The 16,862-nt window shown below is 58.6% G+C and overlaps 1 protein-coding gene across 1 annotated transcript in view; it reads right to left on the bottom strand.

Moving 5' to 3' along the window:
• Window positions 1-556: 556 nt before the first annotated feature.
• BEAN1 (brain expressed associated with NEDD4 1) overlaps window positions 557-16,862 on the bottom strand; it is a 41,055-nt gene continuing 24,749 nt past the window's right edge. The window contains exons 5-7 of the mRNA XM_007457334.1: window positions 6,745-7,008; window positions 1,929-2,079; window positions 557-899 (exon numbers count right to left, since the gene is read on the bottom strand). Coding sequence (XP_007457396.1) covers window positions 557-899; window positions 1,929-2,079; window positions 6,745-7,008 — 758 coding nt within the window. The remainder of the gene's footprint in view (window positions 900-1,928; window positions 2,080-6,744; window positions 7,009-16,862) is intronic.

A 16,862-nucleotide genomic window follows, 5' to 3' on the forward strand; every position in this document is an offset into this window, starting at 1 on the left:
GAGCCTCACTGAGGCCTCTCCTGCCAGCCGGGAGGGCCAGCTGCTCTGGGGTGGGGTCGGGGCAGGCAGCTACCTGGGACGGTTGAGCAGTTTTTGGAGGCAGAATCAGCGTTTGGGCACAGCCTGCCTGGTGCGGGCGGGGCAGACAGGCCCATGGAGAGGGCGGGATGAGCCCTGGTCCCTTCTCCACCTCGCTTCTCCCCGCATTGGCTACAGAGGCATCACTGACAGGCTGGGGAGGAGACTGGGAGGTCAGGAGAGCTTCCTTTATAATGAAACCTTCGCAGATGGGATTGTGTGTGTGTGTGGGGGGGGGGCCTGTGTGTGTGCACGTCTGCACACGTGGGGCGTCTGGATGTGTGTGCGCACATGGGTGCGTCAGTGTGTGCGTGTGTCCAAGTTGTGTGTACATGTGGGAGTGCCATGTGTGCACATCTGTGTGAGCTTCTGTGTGTGTGTGTGTGTGCGTGCGTGCGTGTGCGCGCGTGCGCGCCCCTGCGTGCCTGAAAGGTGTGGCTCAGCTCTGAGGGGCTGGCAGGACCGGCCGCTGGGTCCCTCACATAATCCTCTCTGGGCCTGAGGCTGGGGCCCGGGTTGGGGTGGGCGAGTCCTGGGAGCTCCTCGGCCCTGGTTCTGGTCCCGGCAGTGGCAGCAGGCCCAATGCGGGGGGACTGGCCCCACACACGGCCTCATAAGGCGGCAGGGTGTCCACGGAAATGGTGCGGAGGCCACTCTGGCCCTGCGGTCTCTGTGCCTGCTGGTGTTGGCCGGGGCTGTGGCCACTGCCCGCATCCAGGGTGCGGTCCAGCGCAGGGCAGGAGTCGGTCAGCGTGTAGGGGGGCGGGGCGTCTGTGGGGACGTACAGCTGAGTGGCCCCCGGCCCCACACATTCCTCGTAACTGCAAGAGAATAGGCTCCCTCAGGGCCCTGTGCAAGCCGGCCTCAGTGGTGGGTGGCGGGGTCGCCCCCGAGGGCCGGGGGCCTAGCCGCAGCGACAAGCTGCCCCAGCATGGACCAGGTCAGGCCTTTGTCACACTGAATCCGATGAAACCCCTCTACTCCCTGGGGAGGGGCACCCCAGAACCACCGAGACCTGGATTCTGGCCCTGACTCAGCCCCAGTGTTCCGTGTGAACGTGAGTGAGCGAGCCACCGAATTCTGGGTCTCAGATGGCTCAGAACTGTAGCCGCTGCTGCTGGAGCATCTGCAGGCTGGGCACCGAGCATGGGTGGTGCTGGTGGGAGCAGCCTCAGGCTGCCAGACACTTCTGGGTCTCAACTCACCCCAAAGTGGCCCTTCCAGGGTTAGGAAGGTGTCCCTGGGGCCCATGGCTGCAGGGTGAAAAAGCACCCACCTGCAGGCGAAGTTCATACCTCCCAGTGCCCCTGGGGCAGAGGGTAAAGGGTGATGGGGAGGATGGGGCTGTTTGTGGGGCCCAGGTGGTCTCCTGGTGGGGAAGTGATAGAGGTCCAGACTCCTCTTTTCATGTACAAACTGGTGGCGATGTGCCTGAGGGTGGCTGGCAGGACAGGATAGGACCCAAAGGCTCCCCAGGGAAGAATACCCCCCATGGGACAGGGCCACCTGCTGGCCACGAGTGCAGTCTGGACACAATGATGCCTATCCCAGTGGATGTGATTTGGGCTTTGGGGGCGCAAACTAAGGGGCTGAGGCCTGGACCTTCCACCTCACCTCTTCACCCAGCCTGAAGGAGCTGAGCGTTTCTTTCTTTTTCCTTTTCCAGTGTCTCTCAGGGACATCTGCTGAGTCACGCCCCACCTTACAGGGACCAGCTTGGTCAGGAGGGCGAGGAGATGGCCATGCCCACTGAGCAGATGTTTTCTGCATTTATGCCATCTGGGGTGTTGCTGTTTCCCATGGGGGTTGGGGATTCTTGCCCAGAGCCCTGCCCTCTCAGGCCTCCTTACCCTGGTGGAGAATCTGGGTACAGCTCTCGGAGCACCGTGGCATCCACGTCCCCATCAGAGCTGAGGTCCAAGGGTGGAGGCCAGTCCTCGGCAGGGCTGCAGGTGTAGCGTGTCCCGTGGCTCGAGCGGCTATACGTGTGCCTGTCGGACACTGCAGGGAACGGAGATTCAGCCCGGGCCTCAGGCTGGTGCCAGGGAGGGTCCTCACAGGTCTGCCTGAGGCCACTGAGATTCTGTTCTCTCCAACTCACCATCCTGCCCCTTACCAACCAGGGCTGCTTTCATTCCGTCAGCAACAGCCCCAGAATATGAGCGCCAGTACCCTGCTGGGCATGGGGGTCACAGAGAGGGAGCAGAGCTGGCCCCTCCCTGGCGGGGCTCCCAGGGTAGTGAGCAGCCTGTCCTGCAGACAGCCTGGTAGTGGGCAGCATGTCACAAGCTTTGACAGATGTTGTACTGGGGCTGTGGGAGCAGAGACGGGCCTGACCCAGCTTGGAGGTCAGGGAAGGCTTCCTGGGGGGAAGGGCTCCCAGAGCTGAATCTTGTCTAGAAATCAGCCAGGGGAAGAGGGGCAGGCCTGGCAGAGGGAACAGAACAGCTTGAGCCAAGAGGGGGAGTTGTGAAAGAAGACTGTAGTGTGAACAGGAAGCTTTGAGCTGTGGAGAAGGGCTGGGGCACCAAAAATGGGGAGGAAGTGTCAGGGAATGAGGACAGCAGCGGTCTCTGGGGTCAGGCCTCCCTCCCTTTAGGTATCCCAGGGAGAAAAGGGGTTTCTCTGATGACTACATATACTACACTCTCTTCTGGTTTTTTTTGTTTGTTCTTGTTTTTGTTTTTATCACATAGTACATCAAAGGCTCCGAAATGTCCCACAGCTGAGAAACACATTTAACTGTGCTTGTGCAGCATTTGGCCACGGAATCTTATTTTCTGAGACCTAGTAACACTGCTTAGGAAATGCCAATGGAGTACAATCTTCTCATTCTACAGCGGGGGTTCAGAGAGGCTCAGTGTCTTGCTGGAGGCCACACAGCAAATTATTGGTTGGGCCGAGGGTGGCTGGATGTCCCAGCTCCTCTGCCTCCCAGTTTCTGACAGGTCTGGTAGAGGTGGGGGGACCGGGGCGGGGCGGACAGTGGGAACTGCAAAGATAACTGGTTGAGACACGAGGTCTCCCCACCTCCAATGGGCTCCCAGGTGGCTCCTCCCCTCAGAGGGCAGGGCGTAACATCGGGGCGGGGCTTGTCTGTCTTGGGTGGGGCTCATGACCTTTCTTTGAGGTCAGCAGCACTGTTGTAGTTGCCCTTTCCATTCTACAGCCAGAGGCTCAGGGTCGCATTGCTGGTAGAACGTGGAGCTGGAATTCATGCATAGTCTGTAGACCCCAAAGATTGCTCTTTCTACTCCCCAAATCTCTTTTTCTCACCTCGATACAACAATGAGTGGAAAAAATCTGGATCTGAAACACATCTGCAGGTGCAGTCCCAGGGTTATCTATGGACATCGAGAAAGCTCTCGGAAGAAAATATTCCAAACATATTAACAGCGGCTCTGTCTGGCGGACAGGATCAGAACCCTTATTTTCTTCTTTATATTTTCTGTATTTTAAAGGTTTTCCACAGTGAACACATATTACTTTTCTACTAGGAAAAAGGAACCCAATAACATATGCTGTAAGAAGGAGCTGAAATGAGATTTGTTTCCTTTTAGGGCACCAGCTGAAGGATGAGAATTTTGCGAAGAAATTGGGGAAGAAACTCAGGAGAGAGGAAAACCTGAAATAAGTGCGTGAGGACAGAAGTGGAACCGAGGCCACTGGGCTCTGGTGCCGGGATCCCATCCCTGCCAGCGTTGCTGCGGGGAGGGCCCACTTGTAGTGCCAGTGTGTGGGGGGAGCTATGGCTGTCCAGACCTCGGGAAGGCTAAGGCTATTTCCTGGTGGGCAGGTCTGAGAGCTGACCGGGCCGAACCACTCTGCTGTTCACATCTCTCCCTGGGTTGCTTTTCTTGGGCCCCCCAGAGGCTGAGCGTCTCAGGGAGACTGAGGCTTCCCTGAGGCACTCACCTAGCCCAGACGCCAATCCTGAGATGACCCAGGTCAGTCCCAGACATCCAGCTGGGTGGAGGTCCTGAGGAACAGCTGGAAAGAACCCCCTCCCCCCACACACACCCTATTTGAACTCCCAAAATTCCTTTCTTATTTCCTCTCCTTTCCTGTCTTCAACAAATGGTCCAGGGAGGCCCACATCTCCCTCTTCCCTTATTTACCCAAGTTAAGATATACTTCGGTTCATTATTCAGCCCAAATCCGAGGTTAACAACTTTGACAGGCCCGGGAGAGGGGGGAGGAGGAATTTGCATCCATGAACACCTCAGTGCTCTAGCCTCACGATCTCATTCACCCTCAACAATTTGTGAGTGGGGGAAAGTGGCTACCCCCTTCCCTCAGATGACGAATCGGATATAAAGCCACTTGCTCTAAAGCCCAGGCAAGTGAAAGGGGACCAGATCTGTCTCCTAAAGCTCAAGGTATTTCCATCTTATGGAAGGAGAATCTCCCTCCCTCCCTCCCTCCCTCCCTCCCTTCCTTCCTTCCTTCCTTCCTTTCTCGGTCTTTGTGTCTCTCTCATTCACTCACTCCTTCATTCATTCTCAAACATTTGCTGGTTCCTCTCTCTGCACCTGACCAGCCTACAGAAGGGCTCTGTGGGCAGACAGAGGAGGACCAACTTTGTCCTGAGGGCAGTGGGGAGCCACTGAGTAGTGTTGAGTAGAGTCACAATTCAGTCATGTTGGCTGTCTTGTGGAGAATGCCTTGGAGGTGCCAGGCCGGTGGCTGGCAGGTGTGGAGGTTGCAGCATTAGTGAAGTGGCCCTGGAGTAGGTATTCTCGGGGTGGTAGGGAGAGATCATGAAAATAGTTAACATTTACTGAGCACTTACTCATAAGCCAGGTACTGTGCTAATTTAGTCCTGACAATAACTTTTTGGGGTGGGTCCCTGTGTACCCATTGTACAGATGACTCACAGAGGTTAAGCAACTTTCCTGAGGTTGTGCAGTAAGAAGCGGAAGATTAAGACTGTTTTGGACCCCCTGGGTTTGAGGTGCCTCTGAGACTTCAGGGGGTGGTGTCTCGGGGACGTCTGGGTGAGGGTGGTGGGTGGTGCCTGGAGCTGGCAGGTGGATGAGATGGACATGGGTACAGATGGGGTGGGTACAGAGAGAGGACCCAGGGCCCAGGGTTGGGCTCTGAGGGACCTTAATATTCCTCTCCTCAGAGAATAGGAATCCACCAGAGTCTGAGAAGGAACAGCCAGAGCTGTGGGAGGGAGCCCGGGAGGGGCTGAATCACTAGAGTCGGGGGGAGGGCATCTGAAGGACAGAGGGTCCCCAGGGCTAGTAGGGTGGTGTTTGTTGGTGCTCTGCTGCTTTCATGTCCCCTCTTCCCTGGCATCTTTCCAAGGCTCCATGCAGCCCCTGTGCACCCCCTGAAGGCTAGAAGGTGGTGTAGGAGCATCAGCACCTCCAGGCTCCCTGCTGAGGCCCCAAGGAGGTGCCAAAGCCAGAGCTGAGAATAGAAGTGGGCAGAGAGGCGGAAGCCCCACAGAGGGGTCTCCGGTAACAGGGCTGCAGGGCTGCTGTGAGTCAGCAGAGCGGGGGCTGGGTAAGCAAAGGCTTGACCCCAGACTTGGCCTGGCTGTGGCCTGCTGTCACCCCACCTGCTCTGATGTCAGGGACAGGGCCTTGCTCATGTGGCACAGGCCCTGTGGCTCCACCACAGACTCAGGATGGACTAGCCTGCCCCTAGGTCCATCTCTCTCCTCAAGGCCAAGGTTGACCTCTCAACCTTAATCTAGGGAACCCCTGTGGGCATCTCTCCTAGGCTTTAAGTACGAGGCGCAGGCTCGGGGGCACTCAGGCCATTCAACAAGTCCCTCCAGCTTCCCAGTCTTTAAAATGGGCCAACACAGCTCTTGCTGTGAGGATGAAATGAGGCGGTTCCTTCCCTTGCCTGTGGAGTACTTCTTGTGGGCCAGGTCCTGTTGTGGGCTGTGAGCTCAACTCTCGGAGAGCTACGTGCAGCTCCTGCTTTCACCGATGCAACACAGCCATCCTGTGTCGGGGTACTGATGGGAGTGTGGGTACAATGCTAAGAAAGCACAGGGAATGGGGGTCAACCCTGCCTGGGGGGGTGGGTGAGGAGGGGCCAGAGAAACTTGCAAAAGGAGGTGGTATTTGAGCCAGGTCTGGAAGGACAAGAAGGCTTTTGTCAGGTGGGGAAGTATGGGGAAGGGCATTCTGGGCACGGGGAAGAGCATATGCAAAGGTGCAGAGGCAGGAAGCAGCATGGAAGAGGTGCCTGGGGAGGGGCAGGAGTGGAGAGCATGGGTCCAGTTATGTGAGCTGGGCGTGCTGGCCGTCCTGGGCCTGACCAGCCACATCCTGGGGTGGGGGGAGGTCGAGGGTGGTACCTGGGCTCCTTGTTGGGGGTGGGCCTGCTCTGAGCAGGAGCCCTGCACTCCCCGGGGGTCAGGCTGGTGATACAAGAGTAGGAACAGGCAGGCCTGGTCTCACAGTGGCCCGGGCTGGGGAGGGAGCACCACACCCTCCCTCTGACCTTCAGCCTCACCCTTGGCAGACAACCGGGCTTCTTATGCCCTTGAGACATGGTGAGTGCCTCTGAGCTCTTCCTGATTACTTATGACCTCGAGGACGCCTCCTCTGACCACCCTGCGCCACCCATGGCAGAGCTGCCGCCTCCCTGATGCCTCCTGGGCTACAGGGGTGCCAGGGCCCGGGGTGGGCGGTAGCTCACCGTAGCCGTGCTCGTACTCTCGGTGGCGGCGGCGGCGGCGGCGATGGTGGTGGTGGTGGTGGCGGCGATGGCGGTGGCGGTGCCGCTGGAGCCGGGCTTGCCTGTCCCTGCGGATGCTGCCCACGATGATGGTGATGCAGGAGAGGATGATGACCACGCCTATGACTGCGCTTGCCACCAGCACAGGAGACACGAGCAGATGGCTGTGCTCCGAGCTCTCCGAGAACGTCGGGTAGAAGTAACTGGTGCGGTTGTATCGAGCTACTGTGGACAGAGAGAGAGGACGCATCGAGCTACTGTGGACAGAGAGAGAGGACGCATCGAGCTACTGTGGACAGAGAGAGAGAGGACGCATCGAGCTACTGTGGACAGAGAGAGAGAGGACGTATCGAGCTACTGTGGACAGAGAGAGAGAGGACGCTGAGCCGGGGCATGGGCCCTGCCCCGCACCTCCCTCCTCCCTCCCTGCTGCCCTGTGAGTTATTCATCCCTAAATAAATGGAGGATATTCAGGTCTCTGTCCTGACTGCTCCTTCCAGGGACGAGGGGAGCAGCGCCTCGCCCCCCTGCCTGCAGGAGCCTCTGCTAGTGAGGGCTGACCTCCTCACCTCTCCTCTGAAGCCTCTGGCCTAGGAGCTCAACCAACTCACAGAAGGGAAAAAGGAAGCTCAGAGAGGGCATTGGACTTGCTCAAGGTCACAGAGCAAATTAGCGGCAGAGCCTGAGGCTTGAACCCACTGAATCTGACTCAGTGCTAGACAAGGACTCTATTCCACCAAGACATGACGTTGAAAGGTCAGCATGACTTTACCAAAGTCTTGGGAAGTGATGGGGGATACATAGGGGTCAGAGTATGAGGACCAGATGTGCTGGCCTCCAACACTGGTCTCCTGCCTCAGGGGCAAAACCTACCGAGGGGACTCCAGGGAAATCAGACAGGCCTGGGGTTAAGAGCAGTAACTGACCCAGACATGACAGTGGGTTGGATCAGATCAGGGAAGGCTTCCCAGAGGAGGTGAAGCTAGGAGGTATTCCAGGCAGGGGAAGAACAAGGATAAAGGTGCAGAGAGGTGGGAAGGGGCTTCTAGGAAGGGGTGTGGTATGGTGGGTCCCTGAGAACCCTGCTAAAGGAAACTTCTGGGGCCCATGATGGCTTTGTCCTCCCATAAGATGATGGAGCCCTGGGGGCTGGGGTCCCAGGGAAGGGTTAGAATCAGCCAGGACCATCCATGGGCACTTGCTTCCTTGCTCAGGGAGAGCCAGCACCACATTAGTGAGCGTCCGTGACTACCCCTTAATTCCCTCCCACTCAGCTGGGCAGGGATGTGGTTTTCCCCTTTTATAGATGGGTGGACTGATGCTTGGCTCCAGCCCATGGTTACTCAGTTACTCTGTGGTTGAGCCAAGTGAGAACTCAGGCCCAAGCTTCAAAGTCCCGAGCTCACTGTCCATTGTCCCCTGCCCCAGGCATGAGCCCTTCCTGAGGGTGCAGGTCCCATCTCTGGACAGCCATAGGGAGCCAGCTTCAGATACTCAGTGAGCCACAGGGTCAGGGGCAAGCTTTCGTGGGCCCTGTTCTGAAAGCGGTCCCCCTGTCTGTCCTCCCAGAGCCTGTGTCCCAGTCCCTGTTCTGCATTTGTCACATATGATTATGCATGATTTCCAGGGCTTGTGTTTGATCGCTTTCTGTGTCCTCAAGCTCAGCACTGGGCCTGGGCTCACCAAAGGTGCCCAAGCCATGTACTGAGTGAGTGGCTGCAGCCTTGAGACCAGATGGGGAAGTGGCAGGGAGGCCCTGAGCTGCCTCCGGGGAATGAGGTCTCTGTCTTGAGTGGTAATCAAGCAGAGTGTGGATGGTTACCTCCCTGGGTAGTTGTAGGAGGGCTTTGTTCCCAGGTGAGGGCATGGACTTATGCAAATCAGAAGATAGAAACTCAACTGTGGCCTCCTGTACCTTCCCATCCCTTCCCAGCACCATCTCCAAAAGCCTCTCCCACACTCAGCCCATGTCAGGGACAGGTAGGTGAAACATGAACTTGGGGCCTTTGCCTGAGCTATGAACATGCCCTGCCAGCAGTTCCGGCCCATGCTGGTGGCTCTTGCAGCCTACTGACCTTCATTAGGAGGGGCTGGCCTCGAGGCCCTACTGCCTGGGCCAGAATGTCATCCTAGCCTGAGAGCCAAGCCTTTGCTTGCTGAAGTTCATCGTAAGCTGCTCCCCTGCAGGTGCCTTCACTGGGGAGAGGGAGCTTCCCTTGGGCTTTGGCTGAGTATGCGTGCTTCCTGACCCTCTAATATGAAAATGCCAGGGTAAGCAGATTTCTGGGATTCTTTGAGGGCCAAACACAGACCACTGTTTTGAGAGCCCCCACTATGTGTAGGTTCTGTGCTGAGAGCTCACTTCATCCCTGAAGCTATGTTCTCCCCATTTTATAGGTGAGAATACTGAGGCTCAAAGATATTAAGTAACCCACCACAATCATACATAGCCAGTGTATGGCTAACTGACAATCATTCTCTTCTTGTTTGGCCCAGGAGGCAGCCTCAGCATCCTTTTCAACATAGTATTTCACACAGTGATTACCCTGCTCACGAGACAAGCTTTTGGCCACCACTCATCTAGTCCGCTGTGCTTTCACTCCTGAGCCAATGACCAGGCTTTGGCTTGGACTAGAGCTGAGCCAGTGGTCATTCTGCTACCGTATTCTCTCTGATAAAGTACAAGCCAGCTGGCCATCCAACCAATGTCACCCTCTTCCTCTCACCTTTGAAGCCAATGGCAGGGCTTGGGAATGTCAGAGACAGCAGCCCTCCTTGGGGACGGTAGGAGTGTATGGGGTCCACACTGCTCTCAACTGTCCTGTTCAGTCTGTTCCAGCTGCTGCGATGGTTTGGGATGTACTGGTCACCCACGGTCCAAGGCAGATGTGCTACCAGAAAGCTGGCCGTGGCAAGGCTGGAGGTGCCCAGAATGAGAAGCTAGGGTTGGATGTGTGTGTGCAATGCCTGCCCTGCTCAGCACGCAGAACCTGCTGCGGAGGTGCCAGTCCCATGGGGTCACCCTGAAGACGCCTCTCCCTCTCCTTGCTTCAGCAGCAAATGAGAACCTCGCTCTCGTGTCAGTGCCAGGCTCACCACGAGCCAGGCGTGGAGATGGCAACACCCATGCCTGCAGATGGAGCCAGTTGGTGCAGGCGTCCGCCTGCATGGCCAGGGGGAAGTTAATCTTCCAGTTCCTGCGACCGGTGGAGGTAGGTGCTGCTTTAAATTATGAGGGAAACTTCCAATTTCCAAATTCAGGGTCCATTTCATCAACAAGATAAAAATGACTGCAGAGAAACAACATGATGCTAGCCCCCTTTCCCACCGCTCTGCCTCGCTCTCCCCTGCACCAGCTGTGGAAAGGACAGAGGGTAAGGCAAGCTTTGCCCCTATCCTAGACTTTCTTCCCAAGCAGCTTCTACAAAGGTGCTGATGAGCAAGAGGAAATTGTACCTCAAGATACTAGGTCATCCCTGAGATGTGGCCCTCCCTCCACATACAGCATGAGTAGCTATCATCTCCTGGACACCTACTGTGTGTCATGCACCATGCTTGGTACTTTTCATGCACTGTGTTATCTCATTTAATTCTTATGATGGTCCATGATGGGCTCTCCAATTGACAGGTGGAGAAACTGGGCTTTAGACAGGTTACTTGTCCAGTGTCACTCAGCCCACAAAGAGGGACCCGGGTCAATGGGCAGCCAAAGCCCCATGCTGTTAGCCAAGATGCTACTCTGTGGCTACCAGGCACTGTGCACTGGCGCTCATGTTTCTGGGATCTTGCTAAAGTAAAATTTTTCTCTCCCTAAAACGATGCTTTGCTTTTTCTGGACCACCTTAACATGTAGTCAAAGTAGGCCATGACCTACATCTTATTCAGGGTGAAGGTATATCACCAGCTGAAAGAACATTGCTGAGTTTTGAAGGGCTGGCAGGGCCCCGCCATGAAGGTCAAATCAAGAGACTGTCTCTTATCTCAAGGGTAGAGAGGAGACATGAAGGGGCGCGGTCACGGTGTTTTAAGAGCGCCCTCTGGCTGCAGAACTGGACGCAGGGTGGGGGGACACCAGCGAGTAGGCTGCGGGGAGGGTCCATGTGAGCGTGGAGGGTGGAGCGAGGAGCGTGGAGGGTGGAGCGTGGAACGTGTAGGGTGGAGCAGGGAGCATGGAGGGTGGAGCGTGGAGGGTGGAGTGGGGAGCGTGGAGGGTGGAGCAGGGAGCGTGGAGGGTGGAGCAGGGAGCGTGGAGGGTGGAGCAGGGAGCGTGGAGGGTGGGCAGGGAGGGTGGAGCAGGGAGCGTGGAGGGTGAAGCGGAGAGCGTGGAGGGTGGAGCGCGAAGGGTAAAGCGAGGAGGGGGGAGCGAGGAGCGTGGAGGGCGGAGCGTGGAGCGGAGCGTGGAGGGGGAAGCAGGGAGCGTAGAGGGGGGAGCGTGGAGCGAGGGGCGGGGAAGGTGGAGCAGGGCGCAGGGAGCGTGGAGCGTGAGGGGGGAGCGTGGAGCGAGGGGCGGGGAAGGTGGAGCAGGGCGCAGGGAGCGTGGAGCGTGAGGGGGGAGCGTGGAGCGAGGGGCGGGGAAGGTGGAGCAGGGCGCAGGGAGCGTGGAGCGTGAGGGGGGAGCGTGGAGCGAGGGGCGGGGAAGGTGGAGCAGGGCGCAGGGAGCGTGGAGCGTGAGGGGGGAGCGTGGAGCGAGGGGCGGGGAAGGTGGAGCAGGGCGCAGGGAGCGTGGAGCGTGAGGGGGGAGCGTGGAGCGAGGGGCGGGGAAGGTGGAGCAGGGCGCAGGGAGCGTGGAGCGTGAGGGGGGAGCGTGGAGCGAGGGGCGGGGAAGGTGGAGCAGGGCGCAGGGAGCGTGGAGCGTGAGGGGGGAGCGTGGAGCGAGGGGCGGGGAAGGTGGAGCAGGGCGCAGGGAGCGTGGAGCGTGAGGGGGGAGCGTGGAGCGAGGGGCGGGGAAGGTGGAGCAGGGCGCAGGGAGCGTGGAGCGTGAGGGGGGAGCGTGGAGCGAGGGGCGGGGAAGGTGGAGCAGGGCGCAGGGAGCGTGGAGCGTGAGGGGGGAGCGTGGAGCGAGGGGCGGGGAAGGTGGAGCAGGGCGCAGGGAGCGTGGAGCGTGAGGGGGGAGCGTGGAGCGAGGGGCGGGGAAGGTGGAGCAGGGCGCAGGGAGCGTGGAGCGTGAGGGGGGAGCGTGGAGCGAGGGGCGGGGAAGGTGGAGCAGGGCGCAGGGAGCGTGGAGCGTGAGGGGGGAGCGTGGAGCGAGGGGCGGGGAAGGTGGAGCAGGGCGCAGGGAGCGTGGAGCGTGAGGGGGGAGCGTGGAGCGAGGGGCGGGGAAGGTGGAGCAGGGCGCAGGGAGCGTGGAGCGTGAGGGGGGAGCGTGGAGCGAGGGGCGGGGAAGGTGGAGCAGGGCGCAGGGAGCGTGGAGCGTGAGGGGGGAGCGTGGAGCGAGGGGCGGGGAAGGTGGAGCAGGGCGCAGGGAGCGTGGAGCGTGAGGGGGGAGCGTGGAGCGAGGGGCGGGGAAGGTGGAGCAGGGCGCAGGGAGCGTGGAGCGTGAGGGGGGAGCGTGGAGCGAGGGGCGGGGAAGGTGGAGCAGGGCGCAGGGAGCGTGGAGCGTGAGGGGGGAGCGTGGAGCGAGGGGCGGGGAAGGTGGAGCAGGGCGCAGGGAGCGTGGAGCGTGAGGGGGGAGCGTGGAGCGAGGGGCGGGGAAGGTGGAGCAGGGCGCAGGGAGCGTGGAGCGTGAGGGGGGAGCGTGGAGCGAGGGGCGGGGAAGGTGGAGCAGGGCGCAGGGAGCGTGGAGCGTGAGGGGGGAGCGTGGAGCGAGGGGCGGGGAAGGTGGAGCAGGGCGCAGGGAGCGTGGAGCGTGAGGGGGGAGCGTGGAGCGAGGGGCGGGGAAGGTGGAGCAGGGCGCAGGGAGCGTGGAGCGTGAGGGGGGAGCGTGGAGCGAGGGGCGGGGAAGGTGGAGCAGGGCGCAGGGAGCGTGGAGCGTGAGGGGGGAGCGTGGAGCGAGGGGCGGGGAAGGTGGAGCAGGGCGCAGGGAGCGTGGAGCGTGAGGGGGGAGCGTGGAGCGAGGGGCGGGGAAGGTGGAGCAGGGCGCAGGGAGCGTGGAGCGTGAGGGGGGAGCGTGGAGCGAGGGGCGGGGAAGGTGGAGCAGGGCGCAGGGAGCGTGGAGCGTGAGGGGGGAGCGTGGAGCGAGGGGCGGGGAAGGTGGAGCAGGGCGCAGGGAGCGTGGAGCGTGAGGGGGGAGCGTGGAGCGAGGGGCGGGGAAGGTGGAGCAGGGCGCAGGGAGCGTGGAGCGTGAGGGGGGAGCGTGGAGCGAGGGGCGGGGAAGGTGGAGCAGGGCGCAGGGAGCGTGGAGCGTGAGGGGGGAGCGTGGAGCGAGGGGCGGGGAAGGTGGAGCAGGGCGCAGGGAGCGTGGAGCGTGAGGGGGGAGCGTGGAGCGAGGGGCGGGGAAGGTGGAGCAGGGCGCAGGGAGCGTGGAGCGTGAGGGGGGAGCGTGGAGCGAGGGGCGGGGAAGGTGGAGCAGGGCGCAGGGAGCGTGGAGCGTGAGGGGGGAGCGTGGAGCGAGGGGCGGGGAAGGTGGAGCAGGGCGCAGGGAGCGTGGAGCGTGAGGGGGGAGCGTGGAGCGAGGGGCGGGGAAGGTGGAGCAGGGCGCAGGGAGCGTGGAGCGTGAGGGGGGAGCGTGGAGCGAGGGGCGGGGAAGGTGGAGCAGGGCGCAGGGAGCGTGGAGCGTGAGGGGGGAGCGTGGAGCGAGGGGCGGGGAAGGTGGAGCAGGGCGCAGGGAGCGTGGAGCGTGAGGGGGGAGCGTGGAGCGAGGGGCGTGGAGCTTGGAGCGTGGAGGGTGGAGCAGGGAGCGTGGAGGGTGGAGCGAGGGGCGTGGAGTTTGGAGCGTGGAGGGTGGAGCGAGGAGCGTGGAGGGAGGAGGGCGGAGCGTGGAGCGTGGGGGAAGCCCGCAAACCCGCCCTCGGAGCGTGGAGCCGGGCTCAGCTGAAAGCCTTTGATGGCAGCTGCTTCTGAGGAGAGTTCCTCCACCTCGCCAAGCTGACTTCCTTTGAACAGGCCTCAGCGACAACCCTGGTGCTCTCCCCACTCTGTAGATGGGGTCCCAAGGTCCCATTCGGGGCTGGGATGGTGCTTGGATCTGTGGGCCTCCGCTGTGCCAGGCAGAAGCCAGCTCTCGCCCCTCCATACCTCTGCTCAAGGCTGGGACTGGGAACCACAGGTGGGTCAGAGGCCCTGCATGACCGTGGCCTGGGTGTGGGGCCGCGTCTGGCGCTTGCCCCCTCTGTGTGAGGTACCATCGTCACCCGCATTTGTAGGACACTGAATCTTGGTGAGCTGAAGTTTGCACACATAGTTTTGTGGCAGAGCTGGGATTTGAACCCAGGTGTGTCTGATAATCATGCACTAGGGCCCAGAGCAGGGGAAGAGAGTTGGGTGCGGTGGAGGTGGAGGCAGGAGAACGGGGCTCGGTTCCTGGTTGTACCACTCACTCGCTGTAGAGTGGGTTTGTCCTCTGCTCTCTCTGTACCTGGTCGCCTGAAAGACGCTTATTCTTGAGCCGTTTTAACTGCAGGGTGGGTGAAGGGGTCTGAAAGGGTGGGGAGGAGGTGGGAGCCAGGTGAACACAATGGGCGAGGCAATGAGATCCAGGCTTGCGTCGGGGGATGGGGTCAGGGCTGGCTGCAGGCTGGGAAACTGGGGAACGTGCAGGGCAGGGAAACTGAAGCAGACCATCACTACTGATTCCTTGCTGAGTGTAGTGTGTGGGTAGCTGTGCAGTCACTCTGTCTGGGTTCAGGCAAGTGCTCTTTGCAGCCTGAAGCCACCTGGGAGCACTGACAAAGAAAGGGCACCGAGACAGTGGAGGTGCTGAGCCAGCATCTTTAGGCCTCCAGTCCTGCCCACACCTTCAGAGACACTGGCTAGAGGGAGAAGGGGGGGCCAAGGACTGAGATCTGACTGATGGTTCCTGTCACAAAAAAATTCTGAAGACATTTGTCATAGGTCCACTTGCCTGGCAAGTCTGGCCTCAGTAGTTCATCTCTTTCTCCACTGCTGAAGCCACTAGGGTGAGGCCTTGAGGTCATTGGAGGGAATCTGTGGAACAGGATTCAGGCACCGTCTTCTCTCTGCTCACCAATGGCTGGTCTCAGCCTCCCGGCAGGGACTGGGGCAGGGGACGTGGCAGGGCAGGCTAACTTGCTTGGGCACTTCTGAGTCCCCTCCCCTTCTGTTTTGGGCAGCCTCTCAGCCCACTTGGTGATATCACCTAGTCACCAGGAGACTGTGATGGAGAGAGTCAGAGTACCGGGAACAGGTCAGGGACATATCCACACAGAGGGGCTGGGTCTTGAAGGATGAATCAGCAGAACAAGATCAGGGGAGGGAGGAAGGGGCCTGGGCAGGAGTACAGAGGGTAAGGTCCCAACAGAGCTCAGGAAAGGAGGAGGTGCTCCTGGGGTGAGGCTGTGGGATATCCCCTGAACATTGGGATATGGGGATGAGGAAGAGGCTGCTTGGTGTTCAGTATTTTTCTTACAATGGGATGTAGCTCTATAAGAGGTCAGCTAATGGCATGTCAAGGCCCTGACACGTTTTACTTGGCCATTTGTGGCATTACGGGTGGGGCAGGTTATAGTGGAAAGGAGGATTGGAATGTGAAGTTATCCATCTATTAGTCAGTCCTCCATAAATTCACTCACGCTCCTAATGTATTTATCTACCTAGGCATCTATTCAGGATCCACTCGATCAGCCATGCATCCATCCATATATTCAATAATCCATCCATCTATCCATATATTCAATCATCCATCCATTTACCCACCCATCCATCCACTCACCAATACTCACTAAGTGCTTATTCTATGCCTGGACACATGCTAGGCACTTGGAACCTGTATATGAACCAACTAAAATGCACCTCTCAAACCGTGGAAAGCAAGAGTTCCCACACAGGTGCCCCAGTGCTGAGAGGGAAAATCTTGGTACATCATGGAGTTCTCTGCTCTCACGTCATGCAGAGTAGCTCTGCTTCCCTCTGTTTTACACATCAGAGTAAATAGGAGAGTGCTCCGTTGCCAAGTGGAAGATTTTCAGCCACTGCATTAAAATATAACTGGAAAAATATAAGTGACCACCCACAGGCCTTTCATGATTCTATAAATATAAGATGAAAGTGATTTATTCCACTATTGAGATAGATTCTGCCACTTAAATAAACTCACCAAAATTAACTCACATGTACTCCCTAAGTTTACCGTCTTGTCATCATTCACTAAGGTTTTATCTCTGGTTTGATGAACAATTTATTTGTTGGCTGGAAAACCCATTGAAACAGTGTCACAAACCACTTTTCCCTATTTCTGCAGAGGAAGTGGTAAACTGGCTGACATTACGGAACCAAGCCGTGGCAGAATTAGACTTTCTACTTGAACCCACACCAAACTCTTCCTTTTCTTGCTAGAATCATCAATGGCCCTGTACTCATTTTCTCTCCTCTTTTGTCCCCACCTAGAGTTGGCTCTTAGGCTATTTTCCAGAGAGAACGCAAGCTTTTATAACACCAGCAGTTACTGTGCCTGGGAGCAGGGGCTGGCTTGGCCCTCCCATCAGCTAGGGGATTAGCTATCACATCCCAGTTTGCATTATGAGACTCAAAATCGTGGCTTTGAAAAATGACCACTTACTACAATGTGGACTTTCCAAGAAGTTCATGAATAATTGATATGTACAGTGTTAAATTCATGAATGCAGCAAATTATCCTCAGCTATCCCACCACAAGCTGGACCAGCCTAAAGATATGTTCTTGGGCCACAGTGGCCAAGTCCCCATCCCAAGTACGATCTTCCTTGAGTTTTGTTTTGGCCGTTTGCTTTTGTGGGTTCTGATTCTGGAACATGTTAGAGGTGATGGGATTTTGTCCCCTGCTCCACAGTGGTTCCCTCAACTCCTAGAATACAAGAGCATGTGGGAAACCAGCACCAGCACAGCAGTGTATTAAAAATAATATATCGGGCTTCCCTGGTGGCGCAGTGGTTGAGAGTCCGCCTGCCGATGCAGGGGACACGGGTTCGTGCCCCGGTCCGGGAGGC

The sequence above is a fragment of the Lipotes vexillifer genome, unplaced genomic scaffold, assembly GCF_000442215.2.
Source record: "Lipotes vexillifer unplaced genomic scaffold, Lipotes_vexillifer_v1.1 scaffold504, whole genome shotgun sequence".
Lineage (NCBI taxonomy): Eukaryota > Metazoa > Chordata > Mammalia > Artiodactyla > Lipotidae > Lipotes > Lipotes vexillifer.